The sequence below is a fragment of the Thalassophryne amazonica genome, chromosome 21 (genome assembly GCF_902500255.1).
Source record: "Thalassophryne amazonica chromosome 21, fThaAma1.1, whole genome shotgun sequence".
Lineage (NCBI taxonomy): Eukaryota > Metazoa > Chordata > Actinopteri > Batrachoidiformes > Batrachoididae > Thalassophryne > Thalassophryne amazonica.
Window position 1 is genome coordinate 22,527,203 of NC_047123.1, and position 19,005 is coordinate 22,546,207.

Consider the following 19,005-nt stretch of genomic DNA (forward strand, 5'->3'; position numbering starts at 1 on the left):
TAGTTTCTGTATGCTTATGTTTTCATTCATGATATACATTTAGTTATTTGTTTTAACATAACTCTTTCTGTATTTCAACATATATTTTTCTAAATTTTAATCATTTCCATACTACTTTAGAGATGACCACTTCTTGACCTTCTTGACACTTCTTGAAAGGCACCATGAAGATCCACCAAGTTGTGTCATCACAGCCTGCAAAGATCACGCACAGGTGTCTTGCTTCTGTAAGCACTTAAAGATGAGTCCATGCTCTTGTTACCAGCCAGTAACTGTAGACCTGAAAGCCACCATACGCTAAACTGAGAAACCTGAGCCACCTAAGGAACAAGAAAGTGTTCTGAGAACCCGTCAAGCTCTCCACCTGAGCCACCTAGGGAACAAGAAAGTGTCCTAGGTCTATGTGGCAGGTTTGTGATAGTAACCTACGATGAGCTTCCATATGTAGGTTAAGTCCTAAAGGTTGTGGAAGAGGAACTGCAGATCAGCTGTATGCGACAGTCTGATGACAAGAACTTGTTCTTGTGGCCACAAAATCCAGATGTTACGTTCTACTTTAGGAAAGATGTCCATGCTGTCATTTTAGAGCCTGAGCCAGCAACCTCACATTTCTCGAAGTTGACGAGCCAAAACTGGGTAACGTTCAGAAATGCCTGGGGTTAAAGAAATGCCTCCAGATTAAGCCTACAATGTGTCTGGAGTTAGGAAAATGTGAATGTTGTTATGTTAAAGTGTTAAATGAAATAGTAAGGAAAATGCGAATGTTGTTATGTTCAAGTGTTAAATGAAATAGTAAGGAAAATGCTAATGTTGTTATGTTAAAGTGTTAAATGAAATAGTAAGGAAAATGCAAATGTTATGTTCAAGTGTTAAATGAAATAGTAAGGAAAATGCTAATGTTGTTATGTTAAAGTGTTAAATGAAATAGTAAGGAAAATGCGAATGTTGTTATGTTCAAGTGTTAAATGAAATAGTAAGGAAAATGCTAATGTTGTTATGTTAGTGTTAAATGAAATAGTAAGGAAAATGCTAATGTTGTTATGTTAAAGTGTTAAATGAAATAGTAAGGAAAATGCGAATGTTATGTTAAAGTGTTAAATGAAATAGTAAGGAAAATGCGAATGTTGTTATGTTAAAGTATTAAATGAAATAGTAAGGAAAATGTGAATGTTGTTATGTTAGTGTTTAATGAAATAGTAAGGAAAATGTGAATGTTGTTATGTTAAAGTGTTAAATGAAATAGTAAGGAAAATGTGAATGTTATGTTCATGTGTTAAATGAAATAGTAAGGAAAATGTGAATGTTATGTTCATGTGTTAAATGAAATAGTAAGGAAAATGCTAATGTTGTTATGTTAAAGTGTTAAATGAAATAGTAAGGAAAATGCTAATGTTGTTATGTTAAAGTGTTAAATGAAATAGTAAGAAAATGTGAATGTTATGTTCATGTGTTAAATGAAATAGTAAGAAAATGTGAATGTTGTTATGTTAAAGTGTTAAATGAAATAGTAAGGAAAATGATAGTTATGTTAAAGTGTTAAATGAAATAGTAAGGAAAATGCTAATGTTATGTTAAAGTGTTAAATGAAATAGTAAGGAAAATGCAAATGTTGTTATGTTCAAGTGTTAAATGAAATAGTAAGGAAAATGCTAATGTTATGTTCATGTGTTAAATGAAATAGTAAGGAAAATGCTAATGTTATGTTAAAGTGTTAAATGAAATAGTAAGGAAAATGCTGATGTTATGTTCATGTGTCTAATGAAATAGTAAGGAAAATGTGAATGTTATGTTCATGTGTCAAATGAAATAGTAAGGAAAATGCTAATGTTATGTTAAAGTGTTAAATGAAATAGTAAGGAAAATACGAATGTTATGTTCGTGTTAAATGAAATAGTAAGGAAAATGCTGATGTTATGTTCATGTGTTTAATGAAATAGTAAGGAAAATGTGAATGTTGTTATGTTCATGTGTTAAATGAAATAGTAAGGAAAATGTGAATGTTGTTACGTTCATGTGTTAAATGAAATAGTAAGGAAAATGTGAATGTTATGTTCATGTGTTTAATGAAACAGTAAGGAAAATGTGAATGTTATGTTCATGTGTTAAACGAAATAGTAAGGAAAATGTGAATGTTATGTTCATGTGTTTAATGAAATAGTAAGGAAAATGCGAATGTTATGATGATATTGTGTCAAATGAAAATGGTTATATGCTGATTCTTTAATAAAAGATTTACATAAAAAAAATTTGTCTCAATTCTGATTATTGAATAGCCTAAACTGCACGCTTTCTCATCATTTGGGGCGACCACCTGTCATGTGGGGTAACCAACAATTGGCAATTCTGTACTAAATTCAAAATTTAATGTCTATCAGTCTTGGTTCAAATATTAATCATTGGTATAGCATGCATCAGTGGATACTATCTGTACACATTTTAAATCAGTTTTGTGAATTCTAGAGTAAAAAATATATCTAACGGCTTTATGACCGGGAGACACTGTCATTACAGTTCAAATTTATTTTAAAATGGTTTACAAAAAAATGAAAGGACACATGAGTCTATCTTTCTTAAACAGTTAATTTAATTGCTGATACATATTAAAATATAAGTTATGATAAGGAAATCTATTAATTTTGAGATCAATTATGGTCGCCCCAAATGACTTTTTTAAGGTCATTGCCCTATTAATTTAAGTTTAAAAAAACTAAAATATCTTTGAAGTTTTCACATACATGCATGTATACACTACATTCCAAATGTTTGGAAAATGACCAAATATATCTTTATTTCAAGTATTTTAAAAATGGGCCACTCAAAGGCCTTATACGTCTTTGACCCACCTATCTTTGGGCAGTTTTGTTCATTCCTCTTTGCTGCACCTCTCAAGCTCCATCAGGATGGATGGGGAGCGTCTGTGCTTCTGATCTCTCCAGAGATGTTCAATCGGATTCAGGTCTGGGCTCTGGCTGGGCCACTCAAGGTCATTCACAGAGTTGTCCTGAAGCCATGCCTTTGATATCTTGGCTGTGTGCTTAGGGTCATTGTTCTGCTGAAAGATGAACCGTCGCCCCAATCTGAGGTCAAAAGCGCTCTGGAGCAGGTTTTCATCCAGGATGTCTCTGTACATTGCTGCATTCATCTTTCCCTCAATCCTGACTAGTCTCCCAGTTCCTGCCACTTAAAAACATCCCCATAGCATGATGCTGCCACCACCATGCTTCCCTGTAGGGATGGTGCCTGGTTTCCTCCAAACATGACGCCTGGCATTCACACCAAAGAGTTCAATTTTTGTCTCATTAGACCAGAGAATTTTGTTTCTCATAATCTGAGAGTCCTTCCGGTGCTTTTTGGTAAACTCCAGGTGGGCTGCCATGAGTGGCTTCCATCTGGCGACTCTACCATACAGGCCTGATTGGTGAATTGCTGCAGAGATGGTTGTCCTTCTGGAAGGTTCTCCTCTCTCTCCAGAGGAATGCTGGAGCTCTGACAGGGTGACCATCTGGTTCTTGGTCACCTCCCTGACTAAGGCCCTTCTCCCCCGATCGCTCAGTTTAGATGGGTGACCAGCTCTAGGAAGAGTCCTAGCGGATCTCAACTTCTCCCATTTGTGGATGATGGAGGCCACTGTACTCTTTGGGACCTTTAAAGCAGCAGAAATTATTCTGTACCCTTCCCCAGATTTGTGTCTCGAGACAATCCTGTCTCAGAGGTCTACAGACGATTCCTTTGACTTCAGGCTTGGTTTGGGCTCTGTCAACTGTGGGACCTTATATGGGTGTGTGCCTTGTCTACATATAAGTTTATCTTATCTACATATATGTTTTATTGTAAATAAATTTGCAACAATCTAAAAAAAAAAACTTTTTCATATTGTCATTATGGGGTATTATGTGTAGAATTTTGAAGGAAAAATGAATTTAATCCATTTTGGAATAAGGCTGTAATATAAGATGTGGAAAAAGTGAAGCGCTGTGAATACTTTCCAGAAGCGCTGTACATCTGTTAATAAATGCGCATTATAACTCATTATTTATGTTCCATTTAACCATCCCAGAAACTTTATTAAAATTTGTTTTCAGATAGCTTACATCTAAATAACCTTTAACAATGCTGCATTCTAAGAAATAAAATGTTGAATTTAATTGAATTTAATTTAAATATTACTGAGTTAAGGTAACTTTTTCCACATAACTTTGTCAATTAAGTTCAACACAATATTGGGATTTAAGTAAGAATGTTTCATTTGATTTAATTAATGTCAATGACAATGTTGTTTTGCACTTAATTAACAATGTTATGTGGAAAAAGTTACCTTAACTTTATCAATTAAATTCAACATTTTATGCCTAAGAGTGTAATGTTTCATTTCTAAGAGCGTGTATTGATGGATGCAGAAAAAAAAATAATAATAAAAAAATCCAGCTAATGGAACAGGATGTGAAGGGGACACACACACACATATATATAATATATACACACAATACCCCATAATGACAATATATATATATATATAGAGAGAGAGAGAGAGAGAGAGAGAGAGAGAGAGGGAATTGAAGATGATTTAGAAGAAAGTGCTCATTATGTGAATATTTTGTTGTCTGTCCAGAGTTGAAAAGAGCAAAAAAAAAAAAAAAATCAAACACTGGTTTACAATTTATTTACTATTATTTCTTAAGGGGTGGGGCAAGGTAAGCAAAACCAATTAAATTTTTGCATGATTCAGGTCAGGAATTAATTTCCTTTTTGAGGAGAAAATTTGTTTTGGGGATTTTTTTAATAGATTTTTGTTCATTTCTCATGAAATCACAAGAGCACTAAATCATATATACCTCAGTCAGTTTGCTCTGTATTTCTATCACATTTATCCCAAATCTTCCATCTAAAAACCTTTAAATCCTGATGTCTACACTTTATTTCACAATAAGTGAAAAACACAGATGCAACATGTTGACAAAAGCAGGGGGTGGGGAGGTGGGGGGCTATATCCGCCCCTGGATTCAGATTGGCACCAAAATTAAATGGTATTTATGTTTGGATCGAAATTTGCCTCTCCTCCAAATTTGAGAAAAATTACTTCGCAACCTCAGAAACAAATATCACCTCCTTGGCTGAACGCTTGTGTCACTGTCATCGACCGTGACGTCAAACTGGCGTTTGGCGTAAAAAGCCAAGTGGATAAAGGAGCTCTCCTCCCTCCCGCCTCCCGCTGACACTCCTCATAAATATTACCGAGGCTTATTTGCGGAACTCGCAGCAGAAAGTCACATCGTGTCCTGGTTTTAACGAGCTCTCACATGTCTGATTTTTTCCTTCTTTCCCCCGCACTGCTTTGCAACCATCGGAAGCGGCTGTGCATTTGTGCCAAACTTGTAACTTTACGCGCCGGTTTGTATGTTTGGCGCGAGCGAGAGAGGACCGGTTAATTGTGTGTCGGCTGCGCAGCCCGGCTCTCCGTCCGGCCGGAGGGTCTTGGACTCGGCTTCGGTCAAAGTGTCGCATTTGGAGTGAACGAGCGGAACCGGACCGCGCGCATCCCGCGGCTGCTGGCGAAGAATTAACGGAGAAAACTTTTTTTCTAATCAGTGAGAACGAGACGGCAGTTTAAAACGAAGAGAGAGAGAGGAAAGTTCGAAAGGAAAAAAAAATCCATAAAAAAAACTTTTATTTTAAAAGTTCAACATCCAGGATGAGCAAAGCCGCCGGATCAACAAGTGGCTGCTTGGATATTCTCAGCGTCAAATCAAGTACGTGCCTTCTCTTAATCCAATCAGTAATAACAACAACAATACTAAGAAACAATAATAATAATGTCTACAAACATTGTCAAATTGCTGTTTCTCGATTTCTTACCATTGCACCTGCATTATATTGTACGTATCAATAACTGATATATATACTCGTATAACCGACGCTGCGAGGTGTTTTTAAAGACTAATCGAACTTGTTTCAGTCTGGTTCGGCTGAAAATCTATTTTCAATCACATTCTTTTGATTGAAATCACCTGTGTCCGCGCTCCGTGCAGTTTTCTTGGAGAACCCGTTTTACGCACCACGCGATGCCACTTGTTGCCTAAAAAAAATCCACTTTCCCAAAAACTACCTCAAAGAGGAAATCCAATAATTTTTCATTATTATTTTTGCATCATTAACTTTAAAGCTTTTGAGAGTGATAAGTTCAGAGTAATTAAATGATAACCGACCCTTTCCCCCCTGCTTTTTAAAAGCGCGATTATGCATGCGCATGTGCCTCCATCACTCTAAAAATTCCCCATTTCGTTTATTTAACGACTCACTAACCTGTTAATATTGAAATTTACTTCAATTTGCTACTTTACCTCCCACTTTGTAAAGCTCTTGTAATCGCCCCCGGTTGCAGGCCTCGCAGCGGATTCAAATTAAAGAACATTTATAACATCAACAGGCCGCTGCTCTGCTTCCAAAAGTGAAGCGATTAAAGTCAAATTTCAGTTTGTGCGTTATCCCGTTTCGTAACGGGGGAGAAACTCTGAAGTATTCTTGATTTGAAGCCAAAAATAACTTACATTTTTTTTGACACAATGCCAAATTCTGGGTGGTAAAATTAATAAATAAAAATTAGGTTCCACTTTAGTGAAACTTCATTTCCACGTCTTCAAAAGTGATGGTGATTACGTTAATAGAATATGCCACATATCTTCAAGCAATTACTGCGCACAATGGCGACGAATTGGACCCCCACAGCGGAGACTTAAATACATTTCCCCTAAGTAGTTTTATTTAATTGACTCTCGGTTTACAATGTCAGTTTTTATGATGTCCAATTGATGGGTTTTACGCAAAACAGCCTTTTACGCATACATTATTTTGGGAGGGATCTTATTTAAAATTGTAGAATAATTTGAAAATGCAAATTCTCGTTAAAACTCCATGTAATTCCTTTTTTAACTTCACGATCTTGTGAGTGTTAATAATCTGGCCAGCGACGCCCTGGAACTCCGCTGAAGGGATTGTTTCTACCGCTGAGTGTTTATTCCCATGCTACCCTTTTGACGGGTCACTGGAGAATCAATGAGCAGGTGGCAAAACGTCAGTGTAATTACATAGACGGCTTTCCCTCCAGAATAATAATAAAAAAAGCTGCCTCATATGCATACAAATATACTTTTATTTAATGGACTCGAATGCAAAATCTTCACGGGGGGGGGTAAAGAAAAATCACATTTTTCATCTACACCGGCGTCGATTTACATACACTTCATTTGAGTTGGTGAAACGAGTTGGTGCGTATTATTCTCATGGCGCAGTGTCACTCCCTAATCCTGAGGCCTATAGACCTGCGGGATAAAGCAGCTGTCGAGTCCCATTATGAAGGGGGAGTTGGCAGCTTGTCGAGATCCAGGCAGTCAGACGAGGTTCAATGGGGAAAATCATTAAGTTAAACACTTTCCCCTATGTCTCCATTGTGCGCCCTCGGGCTATTGTCTTTACGCCGCTCAGATATGACGCTTCCCACCGGATTTTATTCTTGAAATGCGCGCAGTGGAATTCCAATGGGCGGACGAGGCACGTTGGGTGATGTCCACATGTATGTGTGCATAGGCCGATTTGGAGAAGGAGCTCAAGGGTGCACTGTTATTATTATTTTATTTTGGGGGGAAGCACAAATCAAATTTACGCACAGAGCGCAAATATGTAAAACGTCTAACTGGGCTTTACATTGTCCACTATGGAATTCTTCACAGCGGAGAGAAGCTGAAATCTAACAACATGAAATGCGACTTTTAAAAAATCTGGAATATATCAGTGAAGACAGCCAGATTTGCATCCACAGTGACTTTACACGAGAAAAGTCTCAAAGTTAAACGGCACAGAGGAGAGTTGAAGGAGGATAGAAGGAATATGGCTTGGAAAAGGACATGGCTTGGCAAAACTGATATAGAAAAAATCGTATGAAGCATAAACAGCAAGCTGGCCATATATTTTTTTAACAGATATTTGCATAACAAATGCGTTCAATGATTAAAAATTGTATTTGAGCATTTTATCATTTTTTTATTCTTGGTGCAGTCACTGTTGATTCTCACTCATTCGTTTCTAATCAATTTTTAAGAGGATTTCTAAGAGGCTTTGCTTACTTATAATATTTTAATATGACCAGTGTTGGTAATAAAGTGAATTTATCCTTTAAATCTGGCCATAAAGGACTCAACTAATCAGATTGCCAGGTCGTCCTATAAAAATAAGTTGTGTTTCGCCTGCCCCCATTTGTTCACGGTCCCAGAAAAACAAACAAATAAATAATAATAATAATAATGAGCATGACAAGAACAAGAAAAAGTCCTGCAGCCTGCTGACTTCTTTTTCATGTTTGGAATACATTTTGGGAAAGCAGAGCATGGGAAGGTACATAAATCCTCATGAGTTATTTTGATTGTTTGGCCTTTTATATGCAAAGGCAAACAAAAATTACATCTCACATTTGTTTTATTCTATTTGTGGTTTGGAATTATGTACCAATAATTAGTCTATAATGTTGAAAGGTTTATAATTTTATGTTTAGATCGTCTTTTTGTGATTATTTTATTATTATTTATATTTGTACTGAATTTGTGAAGAACTTGGCAGCAACTGTTTTTGAAAGGGCTATAACATTAAATTGTTACAGGAAACCAATGGCCATGGTTAAAATAATAATTCTTGCTTACTTCTCATATGCAAATCAAATTAGAATAAAAAAATTACATGAACCCCTCCAACCTCCAAAAATTAACGCATTTAAACTTTAAAGCAAAAATAATAATAAAAAAGTGGGAAAATAAATGTTTTCAACTAATTTCTACAATTTTTTGCAGAACTTTTAACTTAATCATAACAACAGTTTGAAACTTTATTTTCGAGTCGAACATAAAACCTGACAATTAGCTGTCTATGATGAATTTTGTCTTTTTCAAGGTCGGATTTTGGACATCCCCTGTAAAGTGTGCGGCGACCGCAGTTCGGGGAAGCACTACGGCGTTTACGCGTGCGACGGCTGCTCGGGATTCTTCAAGAGGAGCATCCGTAGGAACAGGACGTACGTTTGTAAAGCGGGCTCTCAGGTAAGGCCTCCTTTTTTTTTTTTTTTTAAGAAAAGGCTCGTTTTATTTACGCCTTTTTGAGACGCGCGTCTCAAAAAGTGATGCCGATACGTTTTCATCATGACGTACATATTTGAAAGCTAAATTTTGAAATATGCTCCAGGTTAAGCATTCAACAAATGCATTTGAGGCTGGAAAACATGCTCCTCTTCAAGATTCAAGCGACGCCACGCGCTCCTCCTCCTCCTCCAAAAACCTGTTCCAGCTTTACGCACGGGATGCGCATTTTACGCGCGGCTCCCGCGTGGTTTCCCCTCCTGGTGCTGTGTTAAATCTCCCTTATTGAGCCTAATTGTGTCACGCCGGGCTCGTTAAACCCGAGCACGCGTGCTGCTGCAACACATCAGCTGTAATCCATTCTAATGTGATGACTCGACGGCACCAGAGGGCGGGATCGAGCGCTTATCTTGTGAGATGAAGCGAAGGGGGAGCAGCTCGATAACCGCGCTGTAATAACACGATCTTTCACCTGCAGATTGGCTTCCTGTGAAGATAATAGCAAGACGCCGCTGGGACAAATTCAACTGGAAGCTCTAAAAGCTGTGTGTGTGTGTGTGTGTGTGTTGTTGTGCAGGGTGTATGTCCTGTGGATAAAACGCACAGGAACCAGTGCCGAGCGTGCCGCTTGAAAAAGTGTCTGGAGGTGAACATGAACAAAGACGGTAAAAAAAAAACAACAAAAAAAAAACACACTAAAACAGACGTCTCACACTTTTTAAGTCCTCTCAAACACAATATCGCGTGATAAATGTAAATCTCTGTCCACAGCCGTTCAGCACGAGAGGGGGCCCCGGACCTCCACCATCCGCAAACAGGTCGCCCTCTATTTCCGAGGCCACAAAGAAGTGAACGGGTCATCCACCCATTTCCCAGGATCCTCTCTGCCTGGACCTCCCTTCTTCACCGCCGTCACACAGCTGGAACCTCACAACCTGGAGCTGAGCTCAGTGGCCACGACACCCGAGAGACAAGCTATAGTGGGTTTGGCGCAGCCCACACCAAAGGTATTCTAACATTTAACCCAAATGTGGAGACAAAATTGACCTTTTCAAGTTGAACTTTAAAAGGGGTCATATTAAACTTTGTTCTATAAGCCAAAATGGTTCCAAGTGCCTAAAATATATAGGGTCAAGAGACCCTGAAGTCATTTGGACAAAGAGTAATTTGGATAAAACATGGGAAAGTGGCATTATTGATTCAAGGTGTGCAAAATGACATTTTTGGCCCTTTCTAGCACCATTAGAACAGTCAAGGTCAATTATTTTTTTATTTATTTTTGTCTGTGCGCTACATCCCAAGGCACCTTTTTGCAAAATAAGAGCGAGTTTTTCACCAGTGGACTGAAAAGTGTGAAAAACTGTATGTTTTGGCCCTTCTTTTTTTTGGGGGGGGGGGGGGGCACAGGGATTCAATCAAAGTCAACTTGCCATGACCAGCAAGTGACCAAAGGAATGTTTGCCAAATTTCAGAAAAATTCATTGAAAGATTTTTGAGAAAATCAACTGATGGTGATTTTTAAACCCTTTTTAATTCATGGGACCTTTACAAAGTTTCAAAGTGCATTAAAATCTTTGTATAAATAGGTATTGATGGAATCTATCTGCAGATTCATAGAAAAAGTTACTAAGCCATTTTTCAGTAGCAGTAATAAACTGGAGGGAGTGGGGCTTAGAATAATTCAAGGACAATGAGTTTAGTTTTGTTGTGTTTTTGTGAGTAGGCAACCTCACAAAATAAAAGCTATGCAAAATTAGAAGTTATTGGAGTGTTTCTGCAAAATCGAATAGTGTTAAATATATATACAATATAAACTATTTATTGCCCTTGTTGGAGGTCCACTGGGACTCAAACAAGTCCAGCTACGAGGGGCGACTGAGAAGTTTTGAGCCCGATCCAGAAAATATAGGTTGTGGTTCTCTGTCTTTTGCATTCTGAGAAATCAACATTTCTCAAGAATATGTGAAGTTTTGACTCAGTGGGTGCAATGTTAAGAAATTAATGCAAAAAGAGAACCAAGACCCTACTTTTTCTGGATCAGGCTCAAACCTTCTCAATCATGCCTTGTACCATGACCAGTCTGTCCCTCAAGGATTGTCTGTTCCAAATTTCAGAAAAATTAATCATGGTTTTTCAGAAAAACATCAGGCCACATGCTAGTGGAGCCACACCTGTGGACCTTGGTCCAAAGGACCAGAAATTAACATTAAAGTTTGCAACCAAAAATTCCACAAATACTATATGATGAAGATGTAGATGCCTGCAGTCCTGCCTCTCTGGCACAGAATCCCTTAAATGAGTTATTCTATGCTTAGATTTTGTATTTTCCTAGAGGTTGGGACCCTGTAGCATGCAGTGACTCGACGGATAATCACGTCTTTCGCCTGCAGATTAACGTTGTAACTGGGAGTGTTGCAGGGAATATATACTCAACAAAAATATAAACGCAACACTTTTGGTTTTGCTCCCATTTTGTATGAGATGAACTCAAAGATCTAAAACTTTTGCCACATACACAATATCACCATTTCCCTCAAATATTGTTCACAAACCAGTCTAAATCTGTGATAGTGAGCACTTCTCCTTTGCTGAGATAATCCATCCCACCTCATAGGTGTGCCATACCAAGATGCTGATTAGACACCATGATTAGTGCACAGGTGTGCCTTAGACTGCCCACAATAAAAGGCCACTCTGAAAGGTGCAGTTTTGTTTTATTGGGGGGGGGGGGGTACCAGTCAGTATCTGGTGTGACCACCATTTGCCTCATGCAGTGCAACACATCTCCTTCGCATCATCTGTGAAGAGAACACCTCTCCAACGTGCCAAACGCCAGCGAATGTGAGCATTTGCCCACTCAAGTCGGTTACGACGACGAACTGGAGTCAGGTCAAGACCCCGATGAGGACGATGAGCATGCAGATGAGCTTCCCTGAGACGTTTCTGACAGTTTGTGCAGAAATTCTTTGGTCATGCAAACCGATTGTTTCAGCAGCTGTCCGAGTGGCTGGTCTCAGACGATCTTGGAGGTGAACATGCTGGATGTGGAGGTCCTGGGCTGGTGTGGTTACACGTGGTCTGCGGTTGTGAGGCTGGTTGGATGTACTGCCAAATTCTCTGAAATGACTTTGGAGACGGCTTATGGTAGAGACATGAACATTCAATACACGAGCAACAGCTCTGGTTGACATTCCTGCTATCAGCATGCCAACTGCACGCTCCCTCAAATCTTGCGACATCTGTGGCATTGTGCTGTGATAAAACTGCACCTTTCAGAGTGGCCTTTTATTGTGGGCAGTCTAAGGCACACCTGTGCACTAATCATGGTGTCTAATCAGCATCTTGATATGGCACACCTGTGAGGTGGGATGGATTATCTCAGCAAAGGAGAAGTGCTCACTATCACAGATTTAGACTGGTTTGTGAACAATATTTGAGAAAAATGGTGATATTGTGTATGTGGAAAAAGTTTTAGATCTTTGAGGTAATCTCATACAAAATGGGAGCAAAACCAAAAGTGTTGCGTTTATATTTTTGTTGAGTGTAACATGCATGATGGAGATTGGAAGCAAGTGTAGTTGGATTTACGTGTAGCTTGAAATTAACTTGTTTTTTATTTTCCATCATGTCCAAAGCTTAGGTCTTGTGGTGACCAAGGCCAGCACTGGCTGTTAACAAGCACAGCCAAAGAACTGTGGGAACTTTAGGATGTTTAACACAAAATTCAAATCACACTTGACTGTAAAAGGCAGTCGCATAAAGCTGATTTTGCACAATGTGCCGTTTACAGTATTTTCTCCAAACCTTTTGCAAAGGTAATTATAGGATTATTTTTCTTTCCAAGGGTAAGAAGTTGACATTCTTGTTCTGATTTAGCAGCCCATAGAGCTGCAAATCCTCCAGTAAGATTTTTTACTCTAAATCCGCAAGCAGTAAGAATAATTCTAAAACCAAGTGCTTGGAATTTGATAATATAGTTACAGTATGTTCTCTTACAATTTAAGTTGTGCACCGACTATAACTTTCTTTCCAGTATCCTCATGAGGTCAGCGGCACACCAATGTACCTCTATGAGGTTGCGTCAGATTCCGTGTGCGAGTCAGCAGCACGCCTCCTCTTCATGAGCATCAAGTGGGCAAAGAGTGTGACTGCATTCTCCACACTTCCCTTGACTGACCAGGTAGGCTAAACTTTAACCCAATGGCAAAAAGACTTTTTTTTTTTTTTTTTTTTAACTTTGAGCCAAATAAACCAATTGCTTTATAAATAATCCAGTTTTAAAAATTTTAAAACACGAAATGGCTTCAGAAAATGATTGCATTTCAGACAGCTGGAAGCACTAAATGACAATTGCTTCAGAACATAATTGAAATGTGCAAAACAATGAAACAATTACTTCAGGTAATTCAGTTTCTGAATTGCTTCAGAAAATGATTCGGTTACAAACTGCTCTAAAAATTCAAAGAAACCAGTCATTTCGATAAATGTTTCAAATTTCTAAAAAACTCTTAAAGGAGAATCCTGTTTCAGAAAATGATCCCCATTTTGAAATGCTCCAGATTCCTGTTTTGAAACACTTGAAATTAGAGATTTACCTATTGTTTCATAAAATGATTCAAAGTTTGGAATGAAATGCTCAAAAGACCAAATCAACAAATGCTTTCAGAAAATTTGCTTTAAAATGCTCGCAACACTGACAAAGACTTGAAGAAAAAAATGTTTCAAACATTTATTGTTGCAAACCATTCCTAACATGAGACAACTGCTTCAGAAAGTAACTGAGTTTCAATACTGTGGTGGTTAGATTGGAGCAGCGTGGTGTTTAAATGTCTGGAAGTGAGCCAGAAGGTACGAAGGCTACGTGATAATCATCAGCATGGGCAGATGACCTCCTTGGGAGACATCCTGGATGAAAACTTTCTCCAGAGCGCTCTTGACCTCAGACTGGAGTAACAGTTCATCTTTCAGCAGGACAATGACCCTAAGCACCTGATGGAGATTGAGAGGTGCTGCAAAGAGGAATGTGTAAAACTGCCCAAAGATAGGTGCACCAAGCTTGTGGCATCATATTCAAGAAGACTTGAGGCTGTAATTGCTGCCAAAGGTGCATCAACAAAGTATTGCGCAAAGGCTGTGAATACGTATGTACACGTGACTTCTTAGTTTTTATTTTTAATGAATTTGCAAAAACATTTCAAATCGTCATTATGGGGTGTTGTGGGTAGAATTTTGAGCAGAAAAAAAAAATAATTTCATCTATTTTGGAAGAAGACTAACATAAAATGTGGAAAAAGTGAAGCGCTGTGAATACTTTACAGATGCACTGTATCACTTCCAGGTCATTCCGGGCATTTAAACACCACGCTGCTATGGTCTAGCCACCAGTTTCGGTACACTAAAGATTAAATGAAACAACGGTTTCTGGGGGTGGGGAATAGCCCCTACATTAATATTATCTACATAAAACCCATACTGTTTGACTATTTTTCTTTGCAGCTGATCCTGTTGGAGGATGCCTGGCGAGAATTATTTGTTCTGGGTATTGCACAGTGGGCCATTCCTGTGGACTCCACTACCCTTCTTGCCGTTTCAGGTATGGAGACAACAATGACTCAGAGCTTCAGATGGGAACATATCAGTCAGAGAGCTTAAAACTTAAAGGAGTAAATTTTCCCAATTTATTTCAAAAGGAATGAACAGTGAAAATACTGATCCTCAGCGGATGAATAAGATCATGTCTGAGATACAAGCACTTCAGGAAGTGGTCACCCTGTTCACGCAGATGCGTCTTGATGCAACAGAGTTTGCTTGTTTGAAATGTATCGTGACATTCCAGGCTGGTGAGTACTGACAAAGTCCTTGAATATCGTATGGCAGAATTGGAATTTTCATTTATTTATTTTTTTAAATGGGGGGGGGGGGGTGGACATCAGAACTCAGACAATATAAACTGTGCTAATGTCTTAATTGTAAAAACCGTTCCTGCTTCCCCAGTTCTGACACATGGCATCGCCGAATTGAGAAGGTTCCGCAACCCCAGTGCAATTGCTTCCCTACAAGACGAGGCACAGCTTACGCTCAACAACTACATCCAAGCCAGGCAAGACTTAACTGATCTAGTAACAGATATAATTTATCAGTGAAATATACTGAGAAAAAACATCCAGTGCAGCAATGAAATTGTAAATACATCTAGGAATGTTTTGGTCAGTGATTCCTTCAATATATCCCAAGAACTCAGAAGAGGATTTCCCCCTGTGCCAAGAAAAATGCTAATAGGTAGATTTTGTGGCATCCACAATTTGCTGGTTTGCTCAAATTTGAACAATGTTCAATGAGCAACCCCCTTTGAAATGTGATAATCTGGGCAAGGAAGCATGCGCTGGTGCCGCTGCATCCACCACACTGTGTTCGAGATAACCATATAGTTGTCATCTATCAACACCGACCACGTGACATGTGGGCACTCTGCTTGGCCTTTTGTAGTTGCTGGGATCCTCATGCTGGGCCAGGCTCAAGAAAGTGTGACATTGATGTGCTGTTGAAACAGATGTTCCAACCCTTACAAGTAGTATACCTCATCTAGGTCTCCCTAATAACCCATGAGCCCAAAAGTCAGTTTTAACCTAAGATGACTCAAGAAAATTTACAATCCAGCCTCAGTATATCATGTTCTATACAAGGATGCACGATCAAACCTAATGTGGTAGCTATACCCAGCTGGGGGTCAATGACAACACGGGTCAAAATTTAAAAAAATGCTGCAATCATAATAAAAAGTATAAAGACTAAAAAACAAAAGTATAGGTCGGAGTACTGATGACTGAATGTTATGGAGTTTTGGGGTAGAAACAAGGAAAAAAAAAATGGTTGCACAATTTTAGTGTGTCCAATGGGGTTTCAATACCACCTAATGTGACACTGAAGAATTGTTTGCAGAGAGTTTGTACCAAGGACATGATGATGTCATCTCAGACCGCTGGTTAGCCTCCATGTTTCACAAAATACAGTAAAACCAATAGCACCAAGTACCGAGATTTTCATCCTCCTGCAAGGGTTATCAGCATCGCCATGCAGTTGTATCACGTAATGAATGGCGACAAGTTGTTGGACAGTCCTTCAGAAAGTTCAATGCCTTGCACAGGAAACAAAGGGAGTCAATAAATTTTGAAATTACGTGTGATGCAACTATACGCAAGACCTGAAATGTCTCATTTTGAGGTTCAAAAACAAGATCTACAATTAATGGCAGAAGTACAATTGGGGCATGTCCTAACACACATTGCTGTCTAGAGGGTGCATAGTTTGATCACTTGGCACAAAGGGGCTGGCCTACATTAATCAATGGTGTGCTGTCTAGCTCTTTAAACAGGAGTGTGCAAGGTTCACTGTCAAGGCGTCTAGTGGATGCAAACAAGAAGATTTGAAGACAGGGCACGCTCATATACTAACATAGAACTAGATGGCAAAACAGACTGTGCTGTATGTTGGCATAACAGTTGGATAAACATCTACGGGAATTCTGGGTCCTTTAATACCATTACTCCACTATGTGAAGGGTGTCCACTGCCCTGCAGCTGTCTCAGCTGGACTTTGAGAAAGACCTCAGCCATGCAAATGGACTGGTTTCAGGCAGTGTAAGTGATTAAATTGAGCTTTCGTTGACTGTTATATGGTTGGAGTGTGCAATAAGCATTTGGAATGCATTTCATTATCAACATTGTTTCGCATCTTAAGGATGGATTTATCAGATGTTTTAGCTGAATGTATTTGGACCCCCTGTGAGAACTAATCAATCACTAAATCGTGTTTTAAATCATTTGTAACCACAGGCCACCAGTGGGAAGGAAGAAAAGCTCAAAATACAGTACAAACCAGTTATTAGAGTTCTTCTCCATTAGTCATTTCACTTATTTTGTTGGTATGTTTAAGTATGTGGGATGTGAAGAGCATATGTGCGGTGAACCTTCTTGTGTAAGATGTCTTCTGTGTTGAGCTCTAAATCACTGTACTACATTTCAAACCCACAAACACGATGATAGGAACACAGGAGGAACAAGTAAAACCCAAACATCGACCAACGTTCCTGAGGTCAAAAGTGTAACTGTTAAATAAATGGATCAAAGAGAGGAAAACCTCAAGTGGGCATGCTGGTCCTCACAAACACCTCTGTCTACACAGCAGGTGGCAGTAACTGTTGTCTCGTGCCCCTTACTAAACCTGAATTCTCCTCCCCCTACCACCCATTAAAAAAAACAAACAAACCTGTTTAAGCACCCGAGACATATATGGAAGCTCTAGATGCAGCCTCCTAAAACAAGATAGCAGTAATTGGGCATCAGTGGATTTGAAATTTAGGGTTTAGGTTTGCTGCAAGGTCATGTACTGCAACATGTTCTTGGAGAGCGAAAACACTTTCTAAGTGAGTCTCATGTTAAATATCCAAGCATAAGATATCCACACTGACCATATCAATGTACTCCAAAGAAAGTTTTGCTCTGTAAACATGTCTAGACACTAATATTTTTGATCCAATGTTTCTTAAAGGTGTTTTTACTCCACAGGTACCCAACTCAGCCCTATCGCTTTGGCAAGCTGCTCCTTCTCTTGCCGGGGCTTCGCTCGGTCAGTCCGTCGACCATAGAGGAGGTGTTTTTCAAGAAGACCATTGGCGACGTGCCTATCACCAGGCTTCTCTCCAACATGTACAAGTCCAATGATATATGAATTTCAGCCACTGGAAGGACATTGAGGGAAAGGCCAAACAGAAAACCAACCATTCAACTGAAACAACAGCAGATGTAAACATGGCTGGATTAACTTTTTTTTTCTGATTACAAAATCTTCAAGGATCTCAAAGAAAATAGCCTATTTAGCAGTATAGGCTCAAATGAAACAATGAATGCAAGAGAATTCAAATAACCTGTTAACATTCTAGTTAAGGATTAGATTATAACTCCTAGAATACGTCTGTATGATACTGAAAACCTGCAAGCTGTTGGTAGTGTTAAAATATAACATATGTAAAACACTTGACAAGACAAAGATATATTATATATTAAGATTTTAGCACATCTGCGAGAACAGTGTGCTAAATGACCAATTCAATCATTTATTGCCAAGTTCAATCCCAACTGAGGAAACCAAAAAGACGAAGCACACTCTACTGGGATGTGATTCGCTGTCCTTCAGTCTAGTACAGAAACCAAACCCAAAGCGCAATGAAGAGGTGCCATATTTTGAGGACTTTTAATCAATATGCTTGCGCTGCCTCTTTACCATAATGCTACATTCATCTGGGATGATGTCTGTATTTAAGTGACTGTCCTGTTTGTATTGCTGTGTCCTGTTTGAGACGCAACATTGAAAGTGTGTAGGTTGACTTTGTAAAGTTAGACATTAACACATAAAACAATATTCAGCACTTGTTAACAGTTTTGTGGCTTGTGATGCTTTTTTTCGACTGCAAGCATTTGGATTTCTAACAGTTTCTTAAAAAAAAAGCTTTCCAGGAAATACAGAAACTTTGCATGAGAAGTGTTTTAACTACTGGTGATGTAATTTTTAAAAGAAACACAAACCATGGTTAGCAGTTGTTTTCTTTGCAATAAATCTAACAAAACTTAAAGTCAACAGTTACTGGCTGATGGTGTTTGATGCCAATTAATAGGGATTTAGCAGGCATCAAATGCATTTAGCACAACTGCATACCAATGGTAAGCACCAGCACGTGGCCGTATGATAATGCTGCCCATGGTTAGCAGTTTCCCTTAAAGGGGAACTGCTTTTTCAACCTAGACTCCATTTGCGGATGCTTTGAGGAGTCATCTTTTTACTTAAGACAAAATGAATTTACTGATTTAGAACACAACCAGCACCACAGGCTAAC

The 19,005-nt window shown here is 38.7% G+C and overlaps 1 protein-coding gene across 2 annotated transcripts; it reads left to right on the plus strand.

The window, feature by feature from the left end:
• Positions 1 to 5,642: 5,642 nt before the first annotated feature.
• On the plus strand, positions 5,643 to 17,965 carry nr2e1 (nuclear receptor subfamily 2, group E, member 1). 2 transcript variants are annotated; one of them, XM_034161856.1, is made up of 9 exons: positions 5,643 to 5,747; positions 8,935 to 9,080; positions 9,694 to 9,781; positions 9,888 to 10,123; positions 13,150 to 13,296; positions 14,613 to 14,709; positions 14,807 to 14,956; positions 15,111 to 15,216; positions 17,681 to 17,965. In XM_034161856.1, the coding sequence occupies exons 1-9, from the start codon at positions 5,690 to 5,692 to the stop codon at positions 17,841 to 17,843; spliced, it is 1,191 nt and encodes a 396-aa protein (XP_034017747.1). In that variant the 5' UTR covers positions 5,643 to 5,689; the 3' UTR covers positions 17,844 to 17,965. The 2 variants fall into 2 exon arrangements, with proteins under 2 accessions (XP_034017747.1, XP_034017746.1); XM_034161855.1 differs by having other exon boundaries at positions 15,111 to 15,235; positions 17,681 to 17,887.
• The last annotated feature ends 1,040 nt before the right edge of the window (positions 17,966 to 19,005 follow it).